This window comes from Sphaerodactylus townsendi, linkage group LG08 (genome assembly GCF_021028975.2).
Source record: "Sphaerodactylus townsendi isolate TG3544 linkage group LG08, MPM_Stown_v2.3, whole genome shotgun sequence".
Taxonomy (NCBI): Eukaryota; Metazoa; Chordata; class Lepidosauria; order Squamata; family Sphaerodactylidae; genus Sphaerodactylus; species Sphaerodactylus townsendi.
In genome coordinates, this window is record NC_059432.1 from 86,433,348 (window position 1) to 86,452,942 (window position 19,595).

The following is a 19,595-nucleotide window of genomic DNA, read 5'->3' on the forward strand; positions in this document are numbered from 1 at the left end:
CCATCTCCATATGGTGCAGAAAGCAGATGACATATCAGTTTTCTGAAGGAAATGGCTGCTTTGGAGGATGAACATATGGAATGGCATTATACCCTATTGAGGTCATACCCCTCTCAAGAACCCTGTCCTCCCCAGTCTCTGCCCCCTAAATTTCCAGGTAATTCCCAACCTAGATTTGGCAATCTTGACCTTCCTCATCATTCAGAGATGATTGCAAAATGAGGTCTTCATGTACCTCTAAACTGGTTGGGGGCAGCAGCAGGATGAAACTTTGGCATCTGGGGTCCTCACTGTAGTCCTTTCAGGGCATCTGGTTGTAGAGTTTCCAACATCCAGGTGAGGCCTGGAGATCTCCTGAAATTACAACTGATCTCTATAGGAATCAGTTCCCCTGGAGAAAATGACTGATTTGGGGAATCTATGATTGATTTGGGGAGCTCCTCACCAAACCACACCTTTCTTGGGCTCCACACCAAAATCTCCAGGAATTCCCCCAACCCATAGTTGGCAACCCTACCAGTGGGGAAATACGATGCTGGATCTGGTGGATCCAGCAAACCTCATCTCATGCTTTCACAGGTGCATTGTCACCTCATGTACCCTTTACCCAGTGGCGCACAACCTAGAATGTTTGCCAGAGGTGACCTTGATCAGAGTTAAATGGGCCACATTGGATTAGGCCATGCACCTTGAGTCCTAAAGTTTTGGATGCTGGGGTCCTGGTAACGGTTAATCATCATAGTGTAAGGAAGTCAGATTGGTTGCATCACAGTCAAAATCTGGGCCAGAAAGAGGCAGCGATCAAGCACACACATGTGCACACACACAACTTTCTACGAACAACCAACTGCAGGCCCCTCCAGTCAAGGAACAGTTTGCCTGTAAGTCAGTGACTGGATGGATATTGAACTACACTCATCTACTCACCTTCCTAAGTAAACATAAAAGGTCAGGTCATAAATAGCTGCATCCCATAATATCCATCTGTGTAATCCCAAAAACATGCCAAGCAACATAAGCAGTTCTGTCTCACTTCTGAGGCCACCCTTCCTAACTCATCCCTTTTGTGCGCCTCATCTGGCTGCACTATTGGATGTTGCCTAGCAGAGCACAAACTACAATGCAAGTGATATTTATCTGAGTGGACAGAGAACCATCCCAAAACATGGGGATAACAGGAAGTTCAATTATATCAGACCCAGAGTACCAGGCAGAAACCTTCGGCCAGACCCTTTTGGGGTTTTGTTCTGGTATTTTAGGGTTTGAAAGTGGGTTTTCTATTTACAAAACAGAGTTAAAGCAGAATTTAATTCAGAAAGAAACACACCAATGTTAAACTGTATCAAATAATGGTGATCCTCCTTGGGAAAAGTTTTAAATTGCAAACTGTAAGGTAGAATCTTTAAAACTCAATAAATCCATAACCTGTGGTGCCAATTCTTGACTTCATATCTAGTACTATTATATACTCCCACTCAACAAGATGTGCTCATTTTTCCCCCATAGAAAGAACATTCTGTAAGAAAGAATGCAGGGAGTTTAAATCCATTTCTATTTATTTGTTTTCTTGTACAATATTAAAGAAATAAAAAAAACAGAACCAAACTCTGAGTACAACAGTTTGATCTGGCCAATTTTGAAGCATACTGAATGTATGCTTTTTTTTTTCTACATTGAAAACAAATGCTCTCACAAGATGGCATATAGCATAACAAACTGATGTAAATAAAAAAGTATTAAAGTATTAGCACATAACATGGATGCAGTATATTAGGAAAACAAAAACCTTTTGTTTCATTGTACATTTCTCTCATGAAATAGATATTTCATCCCCCAACTCTTTAAAAAACACTCACAGCATTTCCTTTTTATGAAGTCATATTTTTTCATTGTTACTTTCTAATACAGTGGTTTTCAAACTTTGTCTCCAGAGAAAAGGTTCCGCATAGATATCTGCCATAAAAACCCCATCTGGTACAGAGAATTCTGGGATATTCTTAGGCGCACACCCAGTTAAGGAAGGGAATTGGCCAGGACTGTTGGACTTCATTGCCTCCCTGATTGGTGTGTGTACCTTCTAAACATCCAAAACGTTCTTTTATTGGGGGGGGGGGGGGCAGGAACACAGGTGTCGGCAAGCCACCACTTCTGATCAACCCATGCTAAGCATCTGAGGAACCCCAAAATTTCCTTGGATCTAATTTGAAAGCCACTGTTCTAATAGCACCCCCAGATTACAAGCTGTTTTTAACACCCACAACTTGTACAGAGATCAGCATTTCTTTGTATGCATTCAGCATACCTGAACTACTGCACCCAGTAGCATATTTCCCTTGTGTAGTGTAAAAAAAAAATCAGTTGCACAACTTCAAATAATAAAAATTGAAATTTTGTTCAAAATTTCCATTGCAAATCTATTTGAAAGTTTTTTCAAAAGACCCTGAAGAGAACTTCACTAACATAACAAAAAACCCTCCCCTAATTTCTGTGAATATCAGAACAAAAACAATAAAAAAATAATACCTTAACGTCAGTATTAATTTGGTTCATAAAAATAAAGGATCTGGCAGGTGCTTTACAATAGGAGATATGTCATCTATGTGCTCTCCTTCCTAACTCTGCCACATTGCATTCTTCATCATAGTCATAGGAAACTAAACTCTTGTGAACGCCATTATTTTTGCCTCCACAATGAACAAATGAAAGTATTTCATACTGAGACATACCATGGGTCCATGTCACTCAGCATTGTGTATTCTCACAGTAGCTCTCCACAGTCTCAGGCAAAGAAGGTTCTTCCACCTACACCTGCTACCAGAGATCCTCCAACCGGAGAAGTAAGGGATTGAGCCCAAGACCCGCTCGATATAGAGCAGGTACTTGACCACAAAGCCATAATTATTCCATACAATTACTGTAGCCTAAACCCAGTGGGGCTTCTCCCTATTTAACCAAGCTTGCCTTCTTAACCAAAACATAATCTGGTTCACTTTAGATCAGTTCCAACTTTATCTTTTGTGGGTTTCCCTCTTCCCCGGAGTAAGGAGGAGAAGAGAGAGGGGGAAGGAATTGTACTGTCCCCCCTCATCCCTTCCTTCCAATTTTTCATGTTCATCTGTTGCCTACACAGGGCTCAATTCAAAATTTCAGAAATCTTCAAGACCGTGAATGTGTCTTTTATGGAGAAAGTAGCCTGGCTAGAAGAAAAGGACGTTTGCATAGTGATATCCCTATTAAGAGACTGGTCACAGAAATACCTTCTGTATAGGGTGGCTTGGTGGTTCAAGGCAAGAATCTGCTGCCTATTTTCCTGTCTTAGGGATAGCGTAGTCTGGTCCAGATTCTCTTGAAGGACTCTTCATCCCCACTGTCTTCTCTAAGCCAACTTTCCTCCCACATGGAAGCACTCTAATTTACACTGAATGAGATGATGTCTGGGCAAGGTGTGGAACTAAAGGTAAGTTTCACAGAATCTCTCATTGGTGTGTGTTTTTGTCAAGGCCTGCCAGTTTTGTCTATAACAATTTATCTTTGAAACCTTTCTCCCTCTTCATATGGGCAATAAAGACTATAATCTTAAGGACGCTTTCCTGGGAGTAGGCCCACTGAATAATACGGGACTTACTTCTGAGCAGACCCTGCTGCTAAAATGTAGGAACTAGCTTTTCAAATATTAGTTTCACTTTTCTCTTTGCAAATGCAACTAACTTATTCATAAATCCCTAAATCGAACACTCTAAGCACTGTTGTGTGATTTTATACAATGAGGATCATGGAGTAGTTTCTGCATAACGTATGGGAGCACAAAACCCTTGACTGAACGCAAGGTTCAGATTTGGCCCTAAAAACTTGTTAAAGCAACCTTGCCAATAATCCAGTGGTGGGATTCAGCAGGTTCGCACCACTTCGGCAGAACCGGTTGTTAAAATATTGCTTGTAAACAACCAGTTGTTATGTATTGTCAAAAGCTTTCACGGCCGTGGATGTCAATTCTGGAGTTCTGAGTTTAGGATAGCCGGTTGTGATCTGTGGTCTGGTGCATTTTAGCCTTTGACGTTGATCAGCCTGTATGGGAGCCTTGTGGCTGCTGGCATCTTCAGAGGTGTATCACAGAGAAAAGTCTGTTTCACACTGAAGATGCCAGCCACAGATGCAGGCGAAACGTTAGGAACAAAATCCACCAGACCATGGCCACACAGCCCGGAAAACCCACCAGAACCAACCAGTTGTTAAATTATTTGAATCCCACCACCAGAACCGGTTGTTACATTATTTGATTCCCACCACTGCAGTAATCCTTCAACTATTTCCAGAGGTAAAGGAATAAACATCTTTAGACTTCCTGTTCTTGGGGTTTTTTTAAAAAAAAGTAAGGCTAATAATTGTAAATGATGGGAAATGCAGTTTGATTGTTTGAGTTTGCACTGTCCCTTACTGTCAGGAAGTCCAGTTTTCTGCTCAATTATTAATTTAATGTGCAAAGGGGAGGGGAACTTTGGAACAAAAAAGGAAAAAAATGCCCACTGACTGAAAAAGTTCTATGCAGATGCAATAGTCTGCCCAAAAGAAAAGCAATACTTATATGACCCATAACTATATGCTTTTCAACTCTGCCCCTTCCCCACTTACCAATATTTTTAAAGTGTTTTCTCCATCAACATTGAACTTCATCTTTTTAAATTTTTGATTGCCAACATGTAAAAAGTTAAAAAGAAACCTGGTGCTATCAGCTCAGTACAGCTGCCTTCAAGCCCCAAGGCAGTATTCACAGGTATATCATTGACCAATGGTGGTTCTCTGTTTTGGCATTTCCCCTGATCTGTCATTCTCAGACACTCCAGCATTACTATCAGTATTTTTGCCACAGCCATTCTCCTTGCAAAGCCCTGTTCCAGCCACTCCAACCTCCATCCACTTCACCTACTTTTTTCATCAACAACAGGAAGTGGGGAAAACAACTTCCTCTATCCAGTAATTCTGGTATAGTAATGAGCATGCTTTACTATTCAACCCAACACACAGTCAAGTATTATGTCTCTTGTCTTGCATAGCATATTTTAAAGGCCTGTGTTAAGTGTCGTGCATTCTGTTAAGAGATGCATTTCTTTATATAAAAAAAGCTTAACTTCACAAAACTATAAATATTATCCATTCAAAATACTTAAGAATCTCAGGACGTCATTTGCATTCCAGTGGTACTAGTGATATGATGTCCTTGATGCATTCTCAGTCCCAAATATAAGATATTTTAAAAACTCATTAGATGACTATAATAGGTATGGATAGACCTACAACAAATATAGTGCTTTGTGTCCCATAAGTCAAAAGTGACAAGCACCCGGCTAAGATCCTATAGCATCTCCGCCAGGTTGACTGGTTTATCACTGATTGGTTGGCTTGTTACAATGAAGTTTCTTTCTAGTGTTTTAAGTATCAACAACAAAATACACACTTTCTTTTTTTAAAGGCTAAATAAGGCTTTGCAAAATGAAACATTACTGCCATCAGTAAAGTCAAAGCTGTGTGATGAATTCTTAAAATATAATTTTGCCAACTAGCCTCGTTTCTGTTTGACACAACCAAAAGTTGCCATAAAGTTTTTTTTAATAATAGTGTTGGTATAGTCCATTGTACTATATATTAAAGATACATCTAACGTGTACTTTTTAAAAGGACCTGTTTGTAATCACATTTGCAGTTTTAGGTATAGATATAGATATAAATGGCAATGGTTAGTACTCAATCTGGCCTATTTTACAATAGGGTTGTAGTGTAAAAAAAGTGTAACTAAAACATTTCACCAGATTGGGAATAATTACTACCTAAATGCCGTAAAGAGCTATACTGAACAATTGCAAAATAGTATTGTTTGTGCCTTTGCATGTATTAAAAATGATCTAACGCACTGTGGCTGATCTGATTTTTTAAAAAAACAAATCTATATCCCATGCAGCACAAGTATACTAAAAGATACAGTGACTTTTAAAGCTCAAGTTATATAGATTAAAAAAACACACATTTGGTACTATCGTCATAAACACAGTGACAGAACTGCATATGACTTTATTACATATAAGGTTTTTGGAACCAAGCTGCCTTCTGCAGCCAAAAGCTTCTTGTAGTCAACTTTTTTTGGTTCAATAAAATCTGACTGTGTAACCAATGACTGTAAGTTCTGACACAGGCAACAAACTTCCCCATGTCTTCCGAACGTTTCTACATAACTAAAAACAATAGGTTATAGATACATATACATAATTCTACTTCTTTAAAATAGATATATATATGTATATATTTGCATATATTTCATACTTAAGTTATTGCCAATGAAACCAAGACATGAAAGGGTGTCTCAAAAGTCAGTAAGGCACCATTGGCTAGCTGAGAGACTTGAGGCTGTTCTGCATTTATCTGTCAAAGAGAAAAGGAGATCTTGGATCTCAACGATTCTGAACCAAGCATGGAAGATCAATTACAGCCAAGTGTGAAAGGGCTCGTTTTTGTTGAGGACCGCATCCACATCGTTGAGGATAGGGATCAGATCTTCAGACTCCAGTGTCCCAAGATCAACATTTGTTCCTGGAAGACAGTCAAGGAAGTCAGGGAAACGGGTCTGCTGTGGATTGATATTCATTGGTGTCTGTGCTACATTATCGCCTACAGATAAAAAAGAAAAAGAGAGAGGGAATTAGTGAGGCACACAAAACTCAAGGCAATCTGCAGGAACAAGGTAGACCGGAGGATATTAAACTTTAAGATTCAATTGAGCTTAATGCATCATTCAAGCTAAGTAGGTCTCATCCTGGCTAGAAGACAGTATGCTGTAGTAGGAGAGCTGTTTCCCGGTGCTGCTATGGATGCAAAGTAATGTGAATACTGAAACCATCAGTTGGGGCCAATTATGGGTGTCTATATCAATTATGAGTGTCTATACACAGGTATTCACATGCATACTGCCACAGCACCAAGACAGAAGTGGTTCCCATGTGGCTGTATGTGTGTACTACATAAAATGGGGCCTTAGTTTTCAGAACAGGGGCAGCATATAAAATTATAAACTCATAAGTGACCACAACGCGAAATCCCCATTTCTTGAATCTGTAGGAGACCTTATTTGCACGCTTAGCTGTTTCTGTGCAGTATTTCTCAGGAGGAGCTAAAACATGCCAACAGAACCTAAGGAAACTTTCAATATGCCACAAGGGAAACCACTGCTGAGATGGGTGGCAGAAAACTTATGCATACACAGATGGAGGCATAGTTATTCCTGCGTTCGTAACACTATAGGTGACAGGTCATAAAGCAGGGTTTAATACCATATTTCTAACCCCAACATGAAATCTGTCTAACAGAATAACTCTATTCATACCTCCAATAAGAAATAACCTCTTATCCAAGATTTTTTTAAACCCTAAATTTACCCCATATATAAAATAATCCTAAATCCAAATGGCCACAGCTATAACATAGAATATCCCTTCAAACATGAAACAACCCTAAACTCACTGCTAACCCCAAATATTAAATAACTGTCCTAATGGGAAATAATTCTAACCCTAACTTTAAACATAAATTTACATGGCTAAAAGTGGAATCCTAAACATACTTCCTTGGAAGTAGGTCCCATGGAATAAAATGGAAGTTACTTCCAAGCAGAGATGCTCAGAATTGTTACCTGAACACAGAAATGTCTTCTATATAACTAGATGTCAAGGAAAGGGGTTCTGGAAATGTCTACCCTCTACTGTGCCTGCTTCCTGTGAATGGAGGAACAGTCCAAACTGGTATAGCTAGATGAAGATTTACCTCCTCAGTGAGAATTGGGCCTTATGACAGGTTGTGAAACTGAGACAGGAGCTGTCCAACTTAGATATGGTGGATACAGAAAAACCATCGTAGTACCCAAGAAGGCACATAGGTGATGCCCTCTTCAACCACAAGAACAACTCTGTGCATGCATCAGTTCCTTCACAGAAGTGAATGGGAGGAGGGGTCTTTGCAGGCAGGGGAGTTCTGATGCCATTCAACTCCTGTAGAGAACACCACTGGCACAAAATATTTATTTTTAAGAAATAGACAAATTTTAGAATTGTCCAACCTGAATTCCACTCTTGCAATCCAGCCAAACTATTAATCTGTCTTTGACTGCAAAGCTATCAGGTACGGGCAAAAAGCAAAGACCTCCCAGGTGAGAACCAGAGATATAGTATTTTAAAGTGAGTGTTCAGGAACTAAACCTGAAGATTTCATCATACTTCATTTTTTTAAAATTGAAGAATGTGCCACAATTGACAAAGCCCACAATTAGAAGTGTTAGGTATACTCAACAAATGCTGCATTCCAGATATAGTCCCTGAAACCCATTTCTGAAGCTGTTGTTGAGCATGGAATCAGGTTATTTCACATACTGACCAGCTGGGGGAGAGCGCTTCTCTGGTCATATGCAATATAACCTGTTCCTCACCACTGAGTCACAATGCCAGCACCCACCTAAGCTGGTTTGAAGGGAAGGGCTTCTTGGAAAGTTTGAGCCCTGACAGCATGGCCTCATTGGCCCTATATGGAAACCCGGGCAATAGAATATGTGGTTCATGCAAGCAACACATTACATTGGCTGTCAAGTGGATCGCCGTTAAGGTTTCATTAATGTATTTTTCAAAACAAGATGTGCTTCTCGTATCCTACCTGTGTCCATCTCATCTACATTGCTGAGGAAGTCTTCGGGTGTAGTTGGTATGCTGTAGCATCCTAAGCCTAGGCCGCTGTCTGTGCTCTGCTCCCTGGAATGGTATGGCCCACTATGAATTGAGACATGAAGAAACCTCAAGTCAAGATGGTACTTCCGAAACATATGCCCCCAGAATGGTTACTCCTGAGAGAAAGACAGCAGGCTGAGTGGGTCAGATCCAAGTTCTCTAATTTAGGGATGAGTATACCCAGCGTGTTCTGGGATCCCCCTGTGCCATCATGAAATCTAGCTCAGCATTTGCAACCTATTAGTTTTAGATTTCACACTGAATCACCATGATTATTAGCAAGTGAGGGACAATGTCCACTGAAGGCTCAAAGGCTAGATGTGATGAGACTAGGCATGACTTTCCAGTGGTCAGGGGTGAGGTTTCAGTGCCCCACACAGCTTCCTGGCATCTCATGGATCCTATTGGCTGGCCCCTGACCTTACTTGCCTACACCCACGACATTTCTGCTCCTCCCTCCCACTTTCTGCTGAGAATCCCACATGCTTCAGGAGCCTGACTCTTGAAAAAGGGCTTAAAGAGAGAGCAGACATAATTTGCATAATTTAAGCAAATGTGCCTCCATAGTCTCTGGCTTTGTGTGCGAACATCATTGCCATAACTAAGAGTCAATTATTTCCATGCAGCAATATCACAGTTTGAGGGGCACTCAACTATTCCAAAGCCATATAGATAGATGTGTTGATCTACTCAAGCAAAATTCACAGGGACAGTAATTCAAACCAAGAGTCACAGGACAGTATATAAATGTTCAAGTGACACAAAAGTGTTCCTCTTTATTTGTGCCAGGACTCTGTGGTGAAATTATGAAGATCTTTGGGCAGTTATCTACACACATCTAAAAAATGCAAGTGAGGAACCTACAACTTGCCTGGAGCATGACAATAACAAGAAAACTACTTATGGTTGGCCTAGCTCCAGACCAATTACTGGAGTCAATTCTTAGAAGGGCAAAGAGCTTGGTTCGTCAATATCTTATTGACATCAAGCTACAGAATGAGATAACTCTCCTCTCAAATCCATACAGGTCCTTAAAGTCTTGGTGGGGAATTGCTGCTGCACCATATTAAACAGCTACTACTTCTTCCAAATTCACATGGGCTTGCTCAAGACTTGTTTTAACGTTTTTCCATCAACCCTGCTTAGCGGGAGATTCCAGCAGTGGCCTACGGAGGCACGGTTAGGTTCTTGTAATGTAAATGTGGTTGAGTTGATCACCCATATTCTATTACTTTGTGAATTTTACAAGGGCATTAAGAAATCACTTGTAATCTTGCCCCTGCTGATTAGACCTTTTGGATATTCTGTCGTTCTAGTCACCCTAGTGACTTAGCCATTAAGTTTTTACTCTAAGATAAGGATTTCAATATTTCATAAGCAGAGTCTAAGTTTTGTTAGTTTGCTAGCAGGATACGAAGATTACTAGCGTCGTGTGAAATTGCTTGTTAACTGTTAACGTTATTGTTGTGGTTTTTAATCTTTTTGCTAGTCTGTGACTGGATTTAATAAAATGAATGAATTCAAGGAAGTAATTGTAAGAACCGGCTGGTTTTTAACTCTTACTCTGCTGTTTTCCATCGCCACCACTAACAATGTACAAAATAGAAGGCCCTCTGCTTTGGAAAGCACTATGGATCTTTCATGGGAGAGAATGTCAAACAACCCCTCTGAGAAAATATAAAAAAAGAAGATGAGCAAATGGTGTACTTGCCTATTCAGGAAAGGATCCGATCCATTATTTGTGATAGATCTCATATCTTGGGTCATGTTAGGTGGGCTCACAGCAGTCTGAACAGGGGCCATGTTCTCAGACTCCATGGGAAGTTGCCTGTACAAATCCGCTTCCTAAACAGAAACAGAGAAGGAACACATGCTGTCAGCACTGGGCAAGTCCCACAGATGTTCAAACTTTTGTGATTTCCTGGAACTTGTCCCGTACATACCAGTGCCACAATATTGTTTTGGGGAGGGAACCGTGGGTAGAGAAAGTTGTGAACAGCCAAACTGGTACATACAAACTCCAAAAAACAAGTTCCCTGTGATACCACTTATTAGGCCTAATCAAATTGATACCAACAATTGTGCAAAAGTTCAAAAATCTGCATAATGGTTTGTGTCAGTCTGGTCAGATCACATACAAGGTATTACCTAGATTCTGTGTGAGTGCCTTTGATAAAAGGCCAACACTATTTCTTATTTCCTGGAGCTACTCTGTTCCATATATGGGTAAACAAGAGCAGAATCGAACACTGCCAACATGAGGTTGGATGCAGCACACACAATTTGATTTAGCCCCTGAATCCAGCCAGAAACTACCTTTTGGGGGGCGGCCAAATATGGTCCAATAACAGGCTATCATCTAATCAATAACTATAGAAAGCAAAACTTCTCTACAGGAGAGGGGGGGGGAGAGTTGTGTTTTTTAGCTAAACAGTGACACCTAGTGGAGCACAGGAACAATGCAAAGAGTGGTTTCCTGGGGGCTGACCAAGGAACTTCCTTAATAGTAACAGGGAGCACATATGGCACTGTCAGTCATCTGGCCCCAGCAGATTGCGATTTGGTCCAGCCACAGGCCATGACAAAGTACTAAACATTCACCACACATTGCAATTCAAAATACACAGCCCTCCATCCAGCTTGGTCATTGGGAACTAAAATTCTGGAAATTTCTTACAGACAAGGGCAGGATAAAAATGAACAGATAAGACAATGGAACTGTCTCCAGTTGTTTGTGCCCATTAATTTAATACAGAATAAACAGAGTGCTACAAGAGAAACTGATAACCCTGGTTCTAATGGGGATGGTGTTCACAATATTGCCATCACTTCTGTGTGAATGACACTTGAAGCAGTGACTGGAGGAGGGAGTTGACCACCCACCAGTTGACCACTTCTGGAGCATCCCAGGAAGCTTCTTTGAGTCAGTCACCTGCCATATCAAGGACTCCTCACAGGAGGGCTTTGGTCGCCTTCATTCACACCACAGTTCTTGTTGAGGGGCCCTTTTCCTCAGCTGTGAAAACTCTCATAGATGGCTAGCATTGTTGGGAGCAGCTCTTCCAGCTGGGCAGATCGTGCCACGGAGCCACTGCCCAGCCACCCTCATGTTTTTTTTTTTCAAAATTCCACTCAGGACATCAAGTGTCATTATACAATTTTACTAGCACAGATCTCATGGTGAACACAACATGCACAGCAATGGCCTTTTTAATGTGCTTAGCATGATTTACTTCAGTTTCCTTTCAAACAGGAGGGTCCTGGGCATGGTTAACATGATTGAGGGAAACTCACAGAGGGGCACGCCCTCGACTCGCTTGTCTTGCTTCCCTGGGAGGAGCTCTCTGTCCTTTCCCTGCTCCTTGATCTTCTCTTCCCCCCCCCCCCCACATTGCTCCCTAAGGGTAAGCCCTGCCAATCTTGGAGAGACTGGGGCTTGGGAAGGGACCTTAGCAGGGTATAATGCCATAGAGTCCGATCTCCAGCTCCCGAGTTCTGAGCTTAGTCATCTGGAGATCAACTGTAATACCAGGAGATCTCCAGATGTTACCTAGAAGTTGGCAGCCCTATCCCAAGAGCAACCCTGTTCCTGTCCTCTCTGTTCCTCTGTCAGCTCCTCCTACCATTTGCCATACCTCAGCCGAGGCCATACAAAGTCAGAGCTCCACAGCTTAGAGGTCCAGCCTTTCCACGGCTCCTGACACATGGCCTTAGTCTTATGATTGGTGGTGGAAGGCCTCAGTGACCACATGTCAGTCATTCCTCCATGACAGTTTTTTGGGTTAGCCAGCCCATTTAGCTTCACTTATCCAATCAGGCATCAGATGCCTGTTGTTATGGCCCCAGTCTTCACAAAGTCTGCCTCAGATCTTTCCCCTGGAAGGCAAACCAGCCTCCTGGAATAGACTCCACCAGACTCAGACTCCAATCCTTTCCCCCATCCTGCCTTGCTGATGTGGGCTGATAAAAGGACTTGGCTAGCATGTTGCCTTTGTACCTATGGTCAAAAGTAACACAAAACTGCAAACACCATCAGACTCTTGAGTATGTCCTTTTATCAAGATCTTTGGTATTTCTGTTTTTCCAGGTGATACACCATTTCAAACATTTAGAAGACTTCTTCAAGTATCTCCTTCCCATACAAAGGGCAGTCAAGATGAGTCACTTTTGTAATGGGCAACTGCATTTGTCACATCTGCTGAGGTTGCTATCACAGTATGTTCTTGCAATTTAATACCACTGGCTATTTCCTGTTGCCCAGCTGAGCTGACCCAATCACTCGTCAGCATGGATATGTAAAGGCGGTGCTTCTGGAATAGGAATCAAGCCCTGTTTAGAGAAACATGAGAACATCTATGGCAGTGTGTCCTACACTGTAAAATCCACCCGTTCAATCATCAGTGCAATCCATAATTTTCTCCAGCGTGCCAAGAGTAAGAAAGATTTTAGAAAGGCTTGAATATAAAAGTCAGAATTTCAGCCTACATTCCTATTGAAATTTTCTATTCCAGTCACAAAGAGCTATCCTACTCAGTATGCATTAGACAGCAGGTGCTGGTGGGACCCAAAGTGGCCTTTGTATGTCTTTAGTGGCGTAGGAGGTTAAGAGCTCGTGTACCTAATCTGGAGGAACTGGGTTTGATTCCCCGCTCTGTCGCCTGAGCTGTGGAGGCTTATCTGGGGAATTCAGATTAGCCTGTGCACTCCCACACACGCCAGCTGGGTGACCTTGGGCTAGTCACAGCTTCTCAGAGCTCTCTCAGCTCCACCTACCTCACAGGGTGTTTGTTGTGGGGGGGGGGAGGGCAAGGAGATTGTCAGCCCCTTTGAGTCTCCTGCAGGAGAGAAAGGGGGGATATAAATCCAAACTCTTCTTCTTCTTCTTCTTTACCAGAGTGGTCCTAAGGATAGTGATTTGGGGGGGGGGCATGAATCAGGGTATCATATTGATCTGTCTATTTCTATAACTGGTCCTGGATTATATGCCATCTTAATGGGATGATGTATAAATATTGGGTTGGATCCAGAAAGTTTTTTGCTCAATCTTGCTTAACTACCTTCCTAAGTTAGTGATTCCTGAAACTTATTGGGCAGTAATCGGTGGCTTCAGCTAAAAATCAGTTTCCATTAGTTCTAGGTCAGGGGTAGGGAACCTGCGGCTCTCCAGATGTTCAGGAACTACAATTCCCATCAGCCCCTACCAGCATGGCCAATTGGCCATGCTGACAGAGGCTGATGGGAATTGTAGTTCCTGAACATCTGGAGAGCCACAGGTTCCCTACCCCTGTTCTAGGTAAACCTATGCATCTTCTCCCTTACTCTCTCCATACTACATGGTGCAGCTAGGTAAGTGCAAGATATACATCACAGGATCTGCTGCCACCTCTAATTTAATTTTCTTTAAAAGTAGCCCTGAGAAAAGGGCAGTTTGGCTTGGGGTCGCAGTGCTGGAGAACAGCGGAGACATGGGAAGTCCCTCCAATGATCTAAATTATGCACTTTCACCCGGCAGTTTGTAAGGAAAAGGAAAAGGGGGTAGGGGGAGCAGCAGCCAGACACCCTTGACCCTGCCCATGTCGACGATGACATGGGCGGGGCCAAGGGTGTCCGAAGATGACGAGACAGCAGGAAGTCCTGCTGCCTTGCCGTCTTCCTGGTCACGTAGAGGGTGGGGGGCAGAGCCGTCTTACTGCTCATATGGGGGGCCGATTTTGAACCCCCCATGTGACCAGATATGCCTCTGGTAAGCATACATTATTCTGAGAGGGAAGGCCTTGGATTCTCAGAGGACTCAGCCACAGCTATATCCTTCGAGGCCCTCTAAAATTGAGTGGCAATAGCTAAGACATTCAAGTTACGTTGTGCGTGACCATATGCTGCCGTGATCTTTTTACCTTTCTACATAGATAGATCCAGTAGTGGGATTCAAATAATTTAACAACCGGTTCCGGTGGGGGGATTCAAATAATTTAACAACTGGTTGTTTACAAGCACCATTTTAACAACCGGTTCTGCCGAAGTGGTGCGAACCGGCTGAATCCCACCACTGGATAGATCCATAGGGAGCTAATAAAGGAACCATGTTTCATACATAGTGCTTCTCTTTTCTCAGAACAACTTTGCTGGGTTTAAGAGCACGGGATCTCTCCAACATTATTCATTGATGCATAGGAACAGGGCAGAGTCCAAATTCATGCTTAAAGACAAATTGTTATTGCTGTGTTTTTATTTAGAAATTCAGTGTTAAATTCAACCCAGCTTCCATATTTATATGTCCATGTTACATGAAATCCTAGTCATTTGGATCATTTTTAAACTGTTCTTTTTGTCCTGAATCTTTTCATTCTACAGGTTTCTGACAGCTGCCACAGCTGAACACTGAGACTAGAAACGAGTCACCAGCCTCTTTCTTTGCCTCTGTACAACAAGTGGATACCCAGCTGTACAGCTGTATTCCTCAGGCTTTGTGGCCACTGAAAGAAATCGGAAGAGAAAGTAATGGTCCTGCAATGCCAAACAGATGACAACTTTGTAAGCTCAGCAGATGGTACAAACTGGGGCCCTCAGAGTGTGGCAAGTCACTTGGCAAAAGGAGCGCCTCCTGCTGGCCAGTCATGACTCACTCAGTGACATTCATTTTAAAAAATAACCTTGGCAGTCCTTACGATCTGTTCTCTTTGGTATTGCCACGAACAAAATGCCTTCCAAAAAATGAAGGGGAGAGGAGCCAGTGGAAACAAAAGGGAAGATCAAGGCAGCTGCGACTGAGCAACGGCAATAAAATGCCTGGCACTGCACTGCCACTAAAATGCCTTCCCCACTCTAGTGGTTTCTAGCAAAGCTGCCAAAAATTGTAAAGGCTTCAAAGGGTTGCAGCGTGTTGCATTATTCACCGTGTCTCTGTACACGCACTGACTCTTGACGTAACATTCTTTTTAACTCCATGACAAGTTATTCTCAAAATCTTTCATCGTGTTCCTGGGAACCCTTCTGGGTATAAATTGTTGCCATCCACAGCTGCTAATTTGTCTCTACAGAACATGGGAAGAGTCTTTTTTTCATGCTACTTCTCCCTATACTTCCGTTCCATCAGTACTTTGATTCAGGGCAGCAACTGAACATCCTAATGCCCATCTTTCATTATACACCAACCAACCAACCCAAAAGTCTGTGGTTCTCATGGGTCCAAGTGCTAACAGAACGGAAACAAAAAAGGACAAATAAACCTAAATTCATTCTGATTGTAAATTTTCAGAAATGTCCACAGACATTTGGCTGTTTGGCTGTTTTAGCTGGTATCTGCTCATTTCATGAAGAATTGATGGAACTGAGAATATGTAACTGCAGTATAATATACATTCAGGGGTCTGCAACCTGCGGCTCTCCAGATGTTCATGGACTACAATTCCCATCAGCCCCTGCCGGCGTTACCAATTGGCCATGCTGGCAGGGGCTGATGGGAATTGCAGTCCATAAACATCTGGAGAGCAGCAGGTTGCAGACCCCTGCCATATTTCTAATTTTGCCTGTGGTGCTAATTATGTTCCCTGCTAGTTATTCTAAAAACATGAAATTGGTTGTTCTAGGAAGACACAGGTGCTTGCCATATATTTAATTTTGCAGGATGCAGTCATGTTTAGATAGGGTTAATACTTCTGTAAACCTAGAAAAACTGCTAAAATTGCAGGAAAATCCTAAAACATAATAAAAACAACTGGAGATTCAACACCCCACTACAGAGAATATAAACTAAGATCTCATGAAATGTCTGCCTAGTAACAAAGGGAGTAAAGCCCGGACTTGGACAGCTCCAATGTGACCACAGCTTGACTGCCAGCGTGGTGTAGTGGTTAAGAGCAGGTAGATTCTAATCTGGAGAACCGGGTTTGATTCCCCACTCTTCCACCTGAGCGGCAGAGGCTTATCTGGTGAACCATAAGTGTTTCTGCACTCCTACATTCCTGCTGGGTGACTCTGGGCTAGTCACAGTTCTTTGGAACTCTCTCAGCCTCACCTACCTCACAAGGTGTCTGTTGTGGGGAGAGGAAGGGAAAGGAGCTTGTAAGCCACCTTGAGTCTCCTTACAGGAGAGAAAAGTGGGGTATAAAACCAAACTCTTCTTCATAAGGGAAAGCACAAAGAAAATGGAATAACCCAACTGAGCATTGTTGGACATTTCCATATTCCGTGGAATTAAACACAGACTTGGAAGTCCTACTGAAATCAACAGAGCTTACTTCCAAGTAAGCATGTTCAAGATTGAGCTCAAAAGTTATAATATCAATCTGTTACCTTTATCATGTCATAGGGTGTTATATAGCAGGCCAAAGATAAGCTTGGTGATATTTCAGGCAATACAGTGAGGAAGATTTTTGCAGATACAGGAGTTGTCTGCATATCTGACATGTGGCTTGTCAACCATGAGATTACCAAGTTCTCTGGATGTCACTGACATCACGCTTCTAGCTGATTAGACTCCTTCTCCCTCTATTTTGAGAACAGGAGAACAATAGTTTCCTTACATAGCGGTATTTGGACATGAATTTGGGCCAAATTGAATAGGGAACCACTTTCATATGAACAAATGTATGAATGTATGGAAAGGTTTTCCCCCAAAGTCCCTCAGAGGCATAATTGCCTTTTTATCCCAGCATTCTTCTAGCATGAAGTTTTGCCTCCTTGTTGACCCTGGTCAGTTGTCTGCATCTTATTTGGGGGGATGGGTAGAGCAGCCTTTCCATTTTCCTTCCTTCTATTCCCTAGAAGACTATCCTCATGTTACCAAGTATGGAATTGAACTGTAGGCAAAACAATCATGCTGGTATGTTACACGGCTCTTGTGAATGGAGATGGAAAAGCCAAGAAGATTTTAATGCAGAATGAGAAAGCTGCTGTGGCCGGCTCTGAACTCAGAGCATCTCTGGATGCTAGTTCAGGGGTGGGGGAAGAGTAGAGGAGGGACTCTTGCCCTCATTCTGTCCTCTTGTGGACTTTCCAGAGACAGCAGTGGCGTAGGAGGTTAAGAGCTCGTGTATCTAATCTGGAGGAACCGGGTTTGATTCCCAGCTCTGCCGCCTGAGCTGTGGAGGCTTATCTGGGGAATTCAGATTAGCCTGTACACTCCCACACACGCCAGCTGGGTGACCTTGGGCTAGTCACAGCTTCTCGGAGCTCTCTCAGCCCCACCTACCTCACAGGGTGTTTGTTGTGAGGGGGGAAGGGAAAGGAGATTGTAAGCCCCTTTGAATCTCCTGCAGGAGAGAAAGGAGGGATATAAATCCAAACTCCTCCTCCTCCTCCTCCTCCTCCTCCTCCTCTTCTTCTTCTTCTTCTTCTTCTTCTTCTTCTTCTTCTTCTTCTTCTTCTTCTTCATTGATGCATATCCTTCATTAGGTCTGGTTTCAGTCTTTATTGTCCTCATCCCTCTTAGTCTCTATCCTCTGTTGAAATCTAAGGATACATTCCTGGAGCAAAGACCTTTCTTTCTTTCTTTCTTTCTTTCTTTCTTTCTTTCTTTCTTTCTTTCTTTCTTTCTTTCTTTCTTTCTTTCTTTCTTTCTTTCTCTCTCTCTTTCTCTCTCTCTCTCTCTCTCTCTCTCTCTCTCTCTCTCTCTCTCTTTCTCTGGCTGGCTGGCTGGCTGGCTGGCTGGCTGGCTGGCTGGCTGGCTCGTTTATGTTATTTGGCAAAGTATCTGGCAAATGCCACTCTGTAAATACAATAACAATAAAAAGAGTAGAGACAACAGATCCTGCTTTTGGACAGGAGTTAAACTAGATGTTTGTTTTTTTTCATTCCTTTCAGCTCTATGATCAGATCTGACTTCTGTGAATTACCCACTCAGACGCAATGCTGCTCCTGGGAATGCAGACATGGGCCAGTGAGACATCAGAGATACCTATTCTGCTAACGTTGAGGTACTGGATCTTCATAAAAGCATGTTGACCTCAAAGAGAGAGGATGCTAGAATAACTCATCAGCACAACAAGACCACCCCAGTGTGATACTTCATAAGGCAGGTGGGTGATTTCACTCAGTATGTCACACACTGCAGGCTTGGAATAGCTAGAATAACCCAGACCACATTGCAAAAGCAAGTACGGTACTTTAGTTTAGCAAATATACTTTAAAGTTCTTGAGGAGTACAAATTTTTCTTTTAAGGGTAACATTAGGCTAATCCCTGTCTTTTAAGTATTCCCCTTTCCGGAGTGCCTCTGTCTAGCATAGCTATGGCTGTGTAGAGAATAGGACATGGAACTAGGAAGAATCCTGGGATACCTCACCAAACTATACACAGTGTGTGGTGGCTATTATATACTTACTTTCTTAAAATATGTGTAAACAGAAATTGGGATTGGGGAGACCTAAATTAAAACCTTCAATTTTACATGAAGTTTACTGGGTAATCTTGTCTCTTAACTTACTTCATGAAATTTTTGCTAAAAATGGAGGAGGTTGGGATAATTTATGCCACCCTGAACTCCCTGAAGTAAGAGCAGGGAAAAAAAGAAACAGCCCCATTGCTCCGAAATGCATTTAATTTCCAGGTAAACATAACTCAGGAAGCTATTGAAAGCCTAGCGGCCCTTTTTTATTAAAAGCACTACCATTTTCATTTTCAAATCGGGACAAAAACGGCCAGGAGATTAAATCAAACTACAAATACTTAAGTGAAACACAAATCACTCTTTCGCTTGCGACATTAAAGCGGCTTCCTTAGTCTTCCCCGAGGCAGGTCAAAACACGGCTTTAGCCTTGTAAAATGAAACTGGGGTGGGAACAGGGGTGGGGGGAGCCCACCAGTTAACCAGACAGCTCCAGAGAGCTGTGTATCCCATCAC

At 42.3% G+C, this 19,595-nt stretch overlaps 1 protein-coding gene across 1 annotated transcript in view; it reads right to left on the reverse strand.

The window, feature by feature from the left end:
• Window positions 1–4,366: 4,366 nt before the first annotated feature.
• WWTR1 (WW domain containing transcription regulator 1) overlaps window positions 4,367–19,595 on the reverse strand; it is a 108,764-nt gene continuing 93,535 nt past the window's right edge. Inside the window, exons 4-6 of the mRNA XM_048505970.1 lie at window positions 10,468–10,601; window positions 8,686–8,798; window positions 4,367–6,657 (exon numbers count right to left, since the gene is read on the reverse strand). Coding sequence (XP_048361927.1) covers window positions 6,473–6,657; window positions 8,686–8,798; window positions 10,468–10,601 — 432 coding nt within the window. The 3' untranslated portion in view covers window positions 4,367–6,472. The remainder of the gene's footprint in view (window positions 6,658–8,685; window positions 8,799–10,467; window positions 10,602–19,595) is intronic.